Raw genomic sequence first — 13,175 nt, forward strand, 5'->3', positions numbered from 1 at the left:
TTCGATCAATTTTATTTAAATGGTAATACTAACCGCTGAGAAGTACTGCGGTTATCATTAATACCGTTTATCGTTAACTCCCTAATCTAATTACATGTACAAAGAGCTCTGAAATGTACTTATACAGCGATTACTTCCATCTCTGTATCGAGCACAAGGAGAAACATGACAAATGCACATCTGAAACAGTAAAAACAAATGTAAAAAGACATTACATATGCGATCCAGCTCGATGAAGTCTGGCATCCACTTTTGGGTGGAGACCAAGCAGCTGAGAATGAGTGCACTACGCCAACTATGCCAACATCGCTAACTTCAGCATTATTATCTTTGTAATATCAAATCTCGTTAGATAGTGCAGCTGATGCATTCGAAGAAAACATTTGAACAATACCAATAGTGTGAGCTCACCACACAGTTGTGTCTGCACACAGTTGTCATGGTTGTGAGTCCCTGATGAAGGCTGCATAGTAGTGGTCTTCCTCCAGGATGTTGGTATTCCCACTTAAAAATAATAAATAAATTTAAAAAAAAAAAGTTACAGAGGAGTCAAAGAGTGGAGCTTGCGGACGCTCGCACGTCGAGTGTGTGTCCTCGCCAGCTGACACACACTCACTAGCAGTCGGCAACCTTTGTCTCTTCTATTCTTTTCCTCACATTCCCACACTGTCTCCCCCGCCCCCCCACACACACTGAAGAAACAGCTGACCGTACCACCCCCTGAACAGCCCACCTCACCCCCTGTGCTAGCTGCTAATAGCTGTGAACAAAAGGGGGTCACTGTGAAGGGAGTGGGGGGCTGTCTGGCAGAGACAGATGGGCGGGAGGGTTTGGGGGGTGGGGGGGATTGTTTGAGTCACATAAAAATGACACTGACTTCAACTTTCAGGTTCACTCTCCACAGGCCCATGTCAAACAATAATTTAACATTTTGTTGTATGCTAAACTTTCATCGCTGTGTGTCAAATGGAATACAGTACACGTCAATAAGTGCACTGTGAACATAGAGTGTGCATATGCTTAGCCGTTCTAAATGAATTACAGCTGTAAATGACGCTTCTACTTCTTCTCTCCTTTTTAACTGTGGATTGCAACCACTCAAGTCCATGCCTCCCCTTCAGACACATGGCCAAGATGGCAATTAGTGAGGGTGGCAAGTGTCCAGCACAGCATGTGTACTCATCATTTTGAGTGCAACATCAGAATCAGAAATACTTTATTAATCCCCGAGGGGAAATTAAGATTTTCAGTACAATTCCATTCAAGATCAGACAAACATTACAGGGAGACAGAATAAGATCGCTGACAGGTCTGCCAACTTCCAGCGCCCCTTACAAAAAAGGTGAGAAACAGGTAAACGCTTAAAATTCAGTCCAAGCCTCAGCCCCTGTAGAGGGGGTCCAGACTGAGGCCAAGGGGAAAAAACCTCATAGCCATAGCACACATAAGCATGTGTGTAAGAGGGAAACAACATCCAGGTACTGAGTGTGCACTGCAAATCGCCCTACTTCCAAACCCACATATGCACTCAAAATGTGTAAGTACTGACGTGCAAAGTAAACACACTGCACATGACTACTTTGGTTCGCATGTCTGAGGTTTAAAACAATCGCTGCTGCATTCCAGGATACCTAATTTCCTGTTTGTGCTAAATATTGCTGTCCTCAAACTATTTTTTTTTAAAATTCTAAACTTTTAAAGCTCCTAGTGGGGTATTTCTTACTTTTCAGTAACACTGAATGTAGCATGAAATGAGCTTCTACACTTTTAGATGGTCCATTGATGTGTTAAGTTGCATTGTGGGAAATGTAGGCTCAAGAATCCCTAAAGACAAAACAATATGAATAAACTCCTTAAATGGGTCTCCAATGAGGGCAACTGCAGCAGATTCAAGTGAGACATATGAGTTCATCCCTCCTTAAAGGCTTCACACACAAACACACATGCACACACACACAAAGACACAGGCACAGACACACACTCAGCAATTGGCTCATTTGTCAGCCGTCGCCTGCTTGCCGTCTATACACCTCCCTCACCAGCCACTGTATTCAGCTCAGTCTCACAGAGGTCACTAGGATGTCTGGTCCGTATCATAACATTTTTCCGTCTTCTCGTACTACAGAATTAAGCATGTCCAGTTAGTCTTTTCTGCGGCACATTGCTGCCTCTCTCAGGTCGGTGCCGGTACTACGATTGTTGTGCCACAAGTGCTGGGAAGGTGTACTGCAAGTGAGCTTCTCGTGAGTACAAAACAGATATTTTTCGAGGCCCCTACGGGGTGCTTGTGCACAGACTCAATGTTTAAGAATCACCGTCTCAAGGGGACATTCTGTGTCCAACAAGCCCACTGCTGTCCAAGCTACTTCCTCTTTGGCCTACAGCCATTGCTTTTATGAACCCTCCTTTCTTGGGGTAAGAGGGTGGGGTTGAAAAGCAGAGAGAAGGACAACAAATACGATAAACAATATTCGGAAATAATGAATAAAAAAAAAGAACATTTCAGCTCAAAAGTGATGGAGGAGAAAAGAAGCAGATACATTTTGCCCTCCTGCCTACAATCCTCCCATGACTCTGCAGTCTGGCTGGTCGGAAATAGCACAGACAGCTGATTGAGTGAGCTGAGTGTGTGTGTGTGTGTGTGTGTGTGTGTGTGTGTGTGTGTGCGTGTAGGTCACTGCTGCAGACAATTGGCTTGCCAATTTCCATGAGAAAGGTTGTAGGGGGTAACACACACACACACATTGACTTTGTGAGCCATGGTCATGGTGCAGCCATTAAGTGTGGGAACTTTGGTCTATAAAACTCCCACAGCTGATGTCAATAGAGAAAATGTGTGTGTGTGTGTGTGTGTGTGTGTGTTGTTGGGGGTAATATGGACGTCTGCAAGTAAATAAAGTCTACACACTAAAAACTTGTATTTATTTTTTTTAAAAAGGAGGAAAAAACTTACCACATTGGGACTAATAAAGGGTTATTCTAACATGCAGTGGTGTGCGTAACGATAACCAATCCCTGCACTAAAAGACTGATGCTGGCATAATTTCTATGGTATCAATTTGGTCATAAAATTACAGCAGCTACTACAGTGTGAAAATGCAAAAAAAACAAAACACAAAAGTGCACTCATGCAGGGTTTCCCCTTAATGTAATCAATCGTGGCGCACCATCACGGCAAATAAATGCCCCCATATCTTAAAATTGAGGGGTTTTTTTTAATGTGAAAACAAATTACAGTAATATAATGTATTGTGCATCCAGAAAAAGACGCACAAAGTCTGACGCTCCTTTTAACTTTTATTGCCAATCTTACGCTAACAACCGACCCAATTCCAACACAATTTGCACACCTCCCTTTCCGTGCTTCCCCAGACACACAACAACAACACTTCCTCATACTCTGCCAACATGGTGTGTTCACAGACCATGGGAACAATGAACATCATAACAAACAAAAATACACATTACCACCAGCAGGTCATTACAATGTGAATGGATAATATTATTTGAACTCTGCTGCCCAAAAGAGACTTTAAACAGCAAAACAGCACTGCTGAAACAGGATGTTGCGTTGATGTTAACACAACACACGGGATTGTCTGGATCGGAGGCAGCATGTACTTTAATATATCCAAGGTATACACGCCGACAGCGACCGACAAAATATAAGACAGTGGCGGCATTTAAGGGGGGGAAAGCTTTCAGCAGCGCAAAGCAAGTGTGACATAATGCTTGCATGCAGCGACAGAAGAGTCTTTAAACACGAGTACAGTCTTACACAATATTATATTTTGCTTGTATTTGCTTTTAATGGTAAGATCTGTGCCCCTTACATACTCAGACACATTGCACTCTGTTTGCTGAACAGTAGCCATGTTGGTTTGGTGGCCCTCCATTTCGTTTACTTCCGTTGAAAAGTCACATGACTGAATACAACCTATATCGCCGCTAATATCTAGCTGGCAACTAGAGCGCTAATCCCTAGCTGGTAGCTAGCATCGCTAATCGTTAGCTTCCAACTTGAATCAAATGCTAAGATTATTATAATACAGTATGATTATTTATCCATGTTATTATTTCAAAACGGCAAGGTACAGTGAGTAGGGTGGCCATGTCACTGCCATTTATAAACCAATGTTAATGTGTGTTTAAAAACATTTACATTTGTGGAAACATTTCAGGTAAATATAAAGAAATATATTAACCCAGAGAGGGACAAGTGGTAGCAAATGGATGGATGGATGGGTGGACGTGGTCCTGAGCAGGGTTTTATCCTAGATTGTCAGGATACATGTGGCGGTGGGCGTGGCTAGGTATGTGGCGGGGGCGTGGTCAATGACATTATATAATTTCCTATGATGCATATATTTTCTTTAAAAAAGGCAAAAAACATTTTGATATATTTTGAAATATCCATCCATCTATGCATTTTCTACCGTTTGTCCCTTTTGGGGTCACGAAGGTGCTGGAGCCTATCCCAACTGCATTCGGGCAGAAGGCGGTGTACACCCTGGACAAGTCGGTACCTCATCGCAGGGCCAACACAGATAGACAACATTTAGAACCTTTATTTAACCAGATAAGAAAACCCATTGAGATCAAGATCTCTTTCACAAGGGTGACCTGGCCAAGAGGTCAACAGCACATGTCACAGAGCAGTTTCAAAATAAATACATTAAGACATACATTTTAAAATACATAAGAGAACTGTAAAACAACAGAGATTTACATCTTTAAAAACACAGGCACTGTGCAAACGTCTCTCGCTGTTTGTCCCTCAGGACAGAACGGAAGGCTCCAAATGGAAGTAGTTCTGTAAGTTTCAGTTTCGTCTGCAATTCATTCCATGCCATAGGGGCAGCAATGCCAAAAGCTCTTTTGCCAAATTCAGTCCGTACATGAGGAACAGTTAAAACATACAAATTGTTAGAACGTACAACATTCACAGTCACAATCACACATTCAGGCCAATTTAGTGTTGTCAATCAACCTATCCCCAGGTGCATGTCTTTGGAGGTGGGAAGAAGCCGGAGTAGCTGGAGGAAAACCACGCCGTCACGGGGAGAACATGCAAACTCCACTCAGAAAGACCCCGAGCCTGGGGATCAAACCCAGGACCTTCTTATTGTGAGGCACACACACTAACCCCTGATCTAGTAACACCAGAAAAATATGCTAGATTTGTTGCAACTCATTTTTAATAAATATAAAGTGACTAAAAGGATTGGAGAAGTCTCTAGACCAGACCTGGGCAAATTAAGGCCCGGGGGCCACATTTTGTTAGATCTTTAAGATGGAAACTGTAGCTGCCATTATGATGTGCAATGATGTTTTCAAATGACCGTAAGTCTTGAACTATACAAAGTATTTCAATGGTTGGAATCTGTGCTTTTGCATGATATACTAGTTACTATGGTAATCTAAGTCACAGCAGCTCAGACGAGGCACATAGCAGTGTGGGTGGGGAGCGTTTCCACAGAGTGTTTCCAGAGCGTCCAGCCTGAAATGCGGGTGTCAGGGACAGACGCGGAAGGAGATTTTTACAACAAAGTTCTACAACTTACTGATACATCAGATGTATCAGATTGTAGGTGGGGTTTTTTCGCTTTCATATTTCGCTGTGTTTGTTGCATTTTTGTTGCGTTTCGCTTGATTGTAAAATATGTCAATAGAGAGGGTGTGTGATGTTCATATGTTGTCAATATTCAGTGTTTTATCGTTCATAGTTAATATTGTAAAACCCACATTCTTTATTTTCATGTACATTCTGGGTGTCTCATTCAGTAAAAAAAAATTTAAATTCCATTCCGTTTTTTAAGGCAGTCTGTCATAACGTTTTTAGCTTTAAATCAGACATTATTGTGAGGTTTTATATTAGTGTTCCTAAAAATCTAATATACCGGCCCCCAGATAAAATAAATTCTCTAAATTTGCCCCCCCCTCCCCGAGTCAAAATAATTGCCCAGTCCTGCTCTAGACTCTTGAAAAATTCGCAACATAAGTACGTTGTACAATCAACAGCAACAACTGAAAAATAGAGCAAAATTATATGTTAACATTCATTATTAATAGCACAGATTTGTTTTAAATGTGGGCAGCACGAGTGTAATGGAATCGATCTCTATACGTTATAAAACAAGATTTGTTTTGGTCGCGTTCCCAGACATGTCAAACTATCTGGTAGTCTCGATGTCATTCTGCACAGCAAAATAGACGAAAGTTTGGAAAAACATGGAGGGCTACAACTTGTTTGTGTGTGGCTGGGTCAAGGAAATTGGTATAAGACTCTCCCAGATAAATCATGCATCGTTTTTGCTCGGGTAAGGTAGCATTTCATGTTTTACCTTTGCGTCTACAGCCCCGTTTGTTGCACACGCTGTTACGAGTATATGTGTTTTTCCCGTCTTTAAAATATAACTATAGAGCTCAACATTGGGTATGTGTCAAAAGGTTCATTTATGATTGCGGCCTTTGGTATAAGCTTAACTCTTTTATGTTTTGGTCACATTTTCTTTCTTTCATTTAGATTCGCCAAGTTGTTGGTTTACGAAACACGTCCTTTGGACTGGAGTGCTTGCCACTTTTCTCGTCTTTTGTAAATTTTATGCACTCTTTCGCCTTTGTTGATTACCTCTTGAGGAACTGGAAATAATCGTTTATAATTTCCGCGATTTGAACGGCTCCTTCAGCCTAAAGCAACGCAAGCATTTGAGATTTTTCTTCGAGAAAGTCAAATTGCTGCCCAGAACGCTTTGACAACAGACTCTCGCTAGCCCACTACTTGAGCCTTGCATTGCTAATGAGCCGGACGAACTTCCGGTGAATACAATCTATACTGCATTCTTTGAATATCTTAGCATTGCACAAGAACAAGGTACCTTCAGGATCAGTTTGATTTAAAACACACTTTTTAAAAGATGTATAAGTAGGGTGTCCCCGCTCCATTTCTCCATCATGTTGGGGGGGTCCTTGGTCTTGAAAACGTTGAACACCCGTGATTTAATAATGAGTTAATACAAGAGCTGTATCAACAATTCCTTCTACAACTATACACTATTCCTTTTACAACATGTTTATTACTGTGTACTACGGAGAGCTGTTTCTAATATAGTGTTGTCATGTATCTTCATGGGTAGGGTTAGGTATCATTTATAGATATTATCCGATAGAACACCGGATGCCTAAAAAAAGAATACATACAAAGTTTGCCTAAAAACAACACCCTTGTCTTTTGATGGAATTTTTGTGACAATTCTGTGAGTTGACCACAGTAATTTAGATATAATATAATAATATAAACAAAAAGACAATTAATACATACACCAATATTACCTTAAATTCTGGACTATAAGTCGAAACTTTTTTCCTACGCTTTGCACCCTGCAGTCTATAAAACGGTGCGGCAACTTTTCGGATTTTTCTTTGCTGACAGCCAAATAGTTTAAAAAACGAGCAAAAGACACTGAAAAGGTGTGTTATTGTTTGTGCTATGGTGCCATCTTTTGGACGAGTTCGCTCACTCCAGATGCTGCAGCGCCATTCTGCTTAAAACTTTCAACCGGCGTTCCGTCTTCTCGTAGTCGCTCATTCTAGGTGCTGCAGTGCCATTCTGTTTAAAGATTTCAACCGGAAGTACAGTGCCGTTCCGTCTTCTAGTTGTCGAAAGCATTTCTACTAGTAAGGATTCTTCAATCTATGGAAAGTTGTACAATATACCTAAAACAATTAACTTACCAAACCATCCCATGTGTGATGTCTGGAGGAGTTTTTTCATGCATATTTGTACGTGCCTTTGTAATGTAGTAATGAAGCTAGTGTCATTAACATTAGCTAATATGCAAACACGTATAAGAGTGTGTGTCGGTATCAATAACTTACAATGGCATTCTTTTTGTATTGTTTCAGTTTTGTAAATTTACTAAAACATCACCGTGGAGTTATTGAGTCTGTTTAGCTGATTGGACAGCTACCTTCCGCAGCTAGTGAGTCAATGACAATGACTTCTGTTTTGTTTGATCAGCTGTTTTACTGCCGTGTTACAGACACCGTTTGGAAACAATTAAGGTATGTAAATAAACATTTACAAAATCTTTCTCTGTAAATAACTCATTTCACATTGTTAAATGAGTTAATGCTATAAAAATGAGCTTGTTATAAAATACGGTATATAACATAGCCCTTGGGCAGTAAACTAACCCATGCCCTCTCTGCCATGAAAAGGCAATGGCGTGTGCCATGACATCACAAGGCACCAATATCTACTTACTTTTTCGGTCTGGTGACTACGGTTTGCGTCAGCACAAGTGCCATCATGGTACCGAGTTTTGATACACAACTCTGTTCATGGGGTGTTGACTCTTAGTTATATGATGCAGGTGTACACAATAGTGTGGTTAGGGAGTATTCAGACCAGTAAGTCAGTTGCAGTGCTTGCACAATTGTGTGTGTGTGAGCCTCAACAATAGTTGTAGTGAGGCAAAACACACATATGACTGCTAACCACACTGTTACCAATGGCAAAATCAAGAGTGGATTATGTACAAACACACAGACACAACTGCACGCACACACATTCTGTCTGAAACGTATGAAAATCAAAGCTCATTATCAGCTGCTTGTCTGCCTCTCACTGGGTTTGTGTAAGCGTGTGCATGTGTGTGCGCACGTCTCATTAGAATTCCAGCCAGAAGGATCCAGACTACCCGTCGTCTCACCCCCACCACATGCACACACACTGATCATTTTAATGTGAAAGGGTGTGAAGTCAGACAGGCCAGGTCTGACAGCCTGTGAGTGGGTGTGTGTGTGTCCTTGTGAGTGTGTGTTATAATGGACATTTAACTACATTTTCATGATCAATTAAGTGGTCAAATTAACAATTGATGAAACCATTAATTTACTTTTTCATTTGCTTGTGTACAAATAGAGTATTTCTATCATCGATCAGAATAGTGGAGATGTGCACAGACGTAGCTGACTTAAATGTCCTCTTTAGACAGCAAACTAGTTGGGACTAAACCTTGGGACTCTGCTGGTTGGAGTCAAGTAGTGAACTCCAATTTCAGCAATATGAGCACATTTTGAGAAAATTGAGGGGATTTTTTTTTCATCATCCATATTCAAGCCACTGTGCGGAAATATGGGGTAACAACTCATATCAAATATTAACAGCATCATTTTGCTAAAAAAACCAACAACTTTTGAATTGTCAACCAAGCAGATTATTACGCACCAACTAATCCACTTTTCATCAAACTCAACACTTTCAAATTTCCTGACCTGGTTGAGCTAAACACAGCAGTTGTCATGTTAAAGGCACACAACCGCATGCTTACAAACTGTATCCAGGAAATGTTCAAGCCAAGTGAGAGTCAACACAATTTAAGAGGTGGTGCAATTTTCTAAAAACCATAAATACGGACTACTCAAAAAAGCATGTGTGCTTCAGTGAAAGGAGTTAACTTATGGAACAGTCTGGATGAAGACCTGAGAGAAAGTACCTCAATAAAAGATTCAAAAAGAAGTATAAATCACATAGCCTAGAAAAATATATGCAAGATGTAGAAGGTGTGCTATGAGTACAGAACTGAATATTATGAGTAGGGCTGGGCGATATATCGAATATACTCGATATATCGCGGGTTTGTCTCTGTGCGATATAGAAAATGACTATATCGTGATATTCGAGTATATGTTCTCACACAGTTGCTTTTAGCTGTGGGCAGTACACTACAGGCGTTCTCACTCTTTTTTTCCCCTTCTCACAGAGACGTAAAACAAGCACACCTTCTTACATACGTCACATACTGTCGCACGTGCAACGTCATACGCCCTCGTGGAGCAGAGAGGTAGCGGCACGGTAACATTAGCTGTGGTGCTAGCGGTGCGGTGCGAGTGGTAATATGAGAGAAAGAAGGTGCGAATGTGGTAACAAATGAAGGAAAAATAATTAATTCCCAAGAAAAACAGCACAGGGTCCCTCGTCTGGCGGTGGTTTGGCTTAAAGCGGGAATATGTTGAACAGACAACCGTATAATGTCAAGTATGCGGCAAAAGCGTTGCTACAAAAAGTAGCATTACTGCTAATTAGTAGCATCATTTGAAAAGTCACCCGCTAGAGAATGAAGAGTGCTTGAAACTCCGCATGTCAACAGCTCTGGCCGGTGCCACACCCACAAAATGCAGAGCAACCATTTCCACATCAACACCGTATGAAAAAAATAGTCAACAACAGAAGGAGATAACGTCCGCAGAAACCTACCACATAGCGAAGGACATACACTATTTGATTTCCTATTATGCAGCTCATTTTTATTTGACAGTTATTGAAATATCTTGTGTGACATGTACAAAAGTGCACTTTATTTCTTTTAAAACATTGTAGTGGCGTTCTGTACAAAAAGTGCACTTTAATTTAGTGTTGTTTTGCTATGTCATCTTAGTGACATCATACACAAAAGTGCACGAATAGCTTGTTTTAAAATGTCTCTGACAATCTTGCACTTTCTGTTTTGAAATGACATGAATGTTTGTGCCACTGCTTAATAACTGTTTAATAAATACAGTTTTGGTAAATTGACTTAGTTGTGATTTCCCTCTCTGCATGAAAGTTTATTATTAGCATATATTAATGCAGTATGAACAAGAATGTTTTAATGTAGACACATGGAATCATCATACTGGTGTGATTATATGCATAAAGTGTTAATTCAAGGCTAAGGAAAAATATCAAGATATAAATCATGTATGGCCTAAAAATATTGACATATTAATAAAAGGCCATATTGCCCAGCCCTAATTATGAGTATAAAGCCTGTCTACAGTAAAATGCAACAATACCAATGTAAGTGATGATAAAATACCTATATTAATTTGTACTATCAGGCATATTGATGATGTAAATAATGGTAAGAAAATACTCTTAATTCCCTATTTATCTTTTTTATTGGAACATGTTTTCCACAGTTATGCATTATTATTGATATGTGATTTGATGAAAATGTTATTTAATGATCATAGAGTGTCTAAATTTTGTGGACTTTGGTATGGGTGTGGGCTGCGCTGTGGCCTATGCAGGTGACTCGCCCTGGCCTTCTCTGGGTCTCTGGCTGCATGTGCCTGGCTGTTGGGGGTTCTGTGTTTTCTGCATGTTTCGCTGTTCCCTAGTTCAGGGCTGGGCGGCCAGACAACTACCTGCTGGTGGTGCCAAATGGAGCTATGGGTTTAGTATCCATTTTTCCTCTGGGAAAGGTCGGTCTGGGCCCTTGCAATGGCGAGGAACTGAGGATCGATGACTATCGATATTGGTCCCGGGATGTCAAGATGTGAACAACACGACCAACAGGGCTGTTCGAATTGCCAATACCAACCGACCTAGTAGTTTTGTTGGACCAGTCATGGTACACACAATTTGTGGGATTTGCCATCTGCCTTGATGCTTGGGGGAAAGTGGGATGTGTGGGGGGCCCCGGGCACTGGACTTTTGGACATGTGCGGCCAGGGTTCGAGTTTGGGTTCATTGTGAAGGCGGCGTTATGCTCACGTTCCGTCCTGACTGTTCGCCTTGAGATCCAATTGTGTAAAAACTTTTAAGTGGTGTATGTATACTGAACACAAGGATTGAACAAAATTAGATTTGTATTGCTCTGAGAATTGTTGTTATGTTGAGAAAGGGTGAGATTTAGTAAGCTCGGCTTCTTCCTACTCCTTCTTCGGACATGTTGGAATGAAAACGGTCAACCTTAGTTTGTACACAATTGTAATCTGGTATGTATGTCTGGAAAAAAATGAACTGAACTGAGCACAAAGTGTTGCCACGCAAAACGGAAAGAAAATGTTGAAAATATAGACTACATTTCCTACAACTGCTGGGTTGCATATGATGTCACATCCGTTTTTATTCTTCGCAACCTAATTCACACGATGGTCAACCAGCTTGAGCGTAGCATTAAGACAATTGAGAGTGAGTGGAGAGTTTGAGGAAAAGGAGGCCGTATTGCTGTTCTGTTTTTGGGAGTTCCAGCCGTTCAAATAGAGAGATAGGAAAGAGCTTTTATAGAGTCTCGAAAGAAGTGGTTCATCAAGGTAATGAAGTCAGGGGAAAAAAATAAAGTGCGTCGAAGGAAATGGCTTTTAAAAATATCACTTTCATCATTTTGTGGAATAAAATTGGACCATTCCCGTGTTTGCAGTAATCACTTTGTAAAATATGGTTTTAAACATTGGATTTCTTTGAGAATCTTTCAGTGATGCAATCAAGTGTATTCTCTACTATCTTAGTAGTGTTTGAGAGCAGAACTAAATGTAAAGAAAAGACAAGAGATTGCATTAGTTTGTTATTTTGTCGTTGCTATGCCTAAATACTTTTAGTGTTATTGAAAATAAATAAGCCTCAAAAGATCACAACTTATGCTGCATCTTTCTGAACATTTTTTAGGTCGCAACAATCACACAAAAAAGCCCGCAAAATCTTGAGAGGGATTGCGCAATGTGTTTTAGCACCTGAAAAAGAATAACAGCCGTTGGATATGATACATTTTGTGCCACTGAAGCAAAAATAACTACATTTAATACCTTCTGCACTTTTTACTGTGTACGGCATTGGAAAATGGGAAATTAACTTTTTAACTTGAAATATCTTCTTTAGTAGATGTACACTTAATATTGTTTTTGTTTGTTCAGAGAATATGTGGCTTTAAGTGGGAAAAAAAACACTAAATGCTAGAAAAGAGAAGAGACAAAAGGAGCTTTGTCAATCAACAACAACATAGAACACAAACACTGCTGAAAAATGATTCAAGGACAAAGCTGATCCTGATGATGATGAAATTACTGTCTGAAACTGGATCAGCTGGTTCACTCCCCACACAGGCTAGACACAACAATGTCTGGCTGTGTGTGTGTGTGTGTGTGTGTGTGTGTGTGTGTGTGTGTGTGTGTGTGTGTGTGTGTGTGTGTGTGTGTGTGTGTCTGTGTTGTTCATTTTACTAGCTGAACAAGATGTCCCATCATGCATCACTGCCAAGCAAACACTTCCCGTCCCCCCTCCCTGCAGGAACACCTGATGTTTCCTGCTCAAAACAACTTGGCTCTCAATCCTCAGCAGGAATGCAGCCACTCTCACACGTGTGTGTGTGTGTGTGTGTGTGTGTGTGTGTGTGTGTGTGTGTGTGTGT

The 13,175-nt window shown here is 40.6% G+C and overlaps 1 protein-coding gene across 2 annotated transcripts in view; it reads right to left on the minus strand.

Moving 5' to 3' along the window:
• Positions 1 to 13,175, minus strand: part of pmepa1 (prostate transmembrane protein, androgen induced 1) — a 41,262-nt gene that overhangs the window by 11,190 nt on the left and 16,897 nt on the right. The window contains exon 2 of one of the 2 annotated variants that reach the window (XM_062047719.1): positions 412 to 504. The exons of the other annotated variant lie outside the window; for it this stretch is intronic. Within the exon in view, the coding sequence (XP_061903703.1) occupies positions 412 to 504 (93 nt within the window). The remainder of the gene's footprint in view (positions 1 to 411; positions 505 to 13,175) is intronic. 2 annotated transcript variants of the gene reach the window in all.

This window comes from Entelurus aequoreus, linkage group LG01 (assembly GCF_033978785.1).
Source record: "Entelurus aequoreus isolate RoL-2023_Sb linkage group LG01, RoL_Eaeq_v1.1, whole genome shotgun sequence".
Taxonomy (NCBI): domain Eukaryota; kingdom Metazoa; phylum Chordata; class Actinopteri; order Syngnathiformes; family Syngnathidae; genus Entelurus; species Entelurus aequoreus.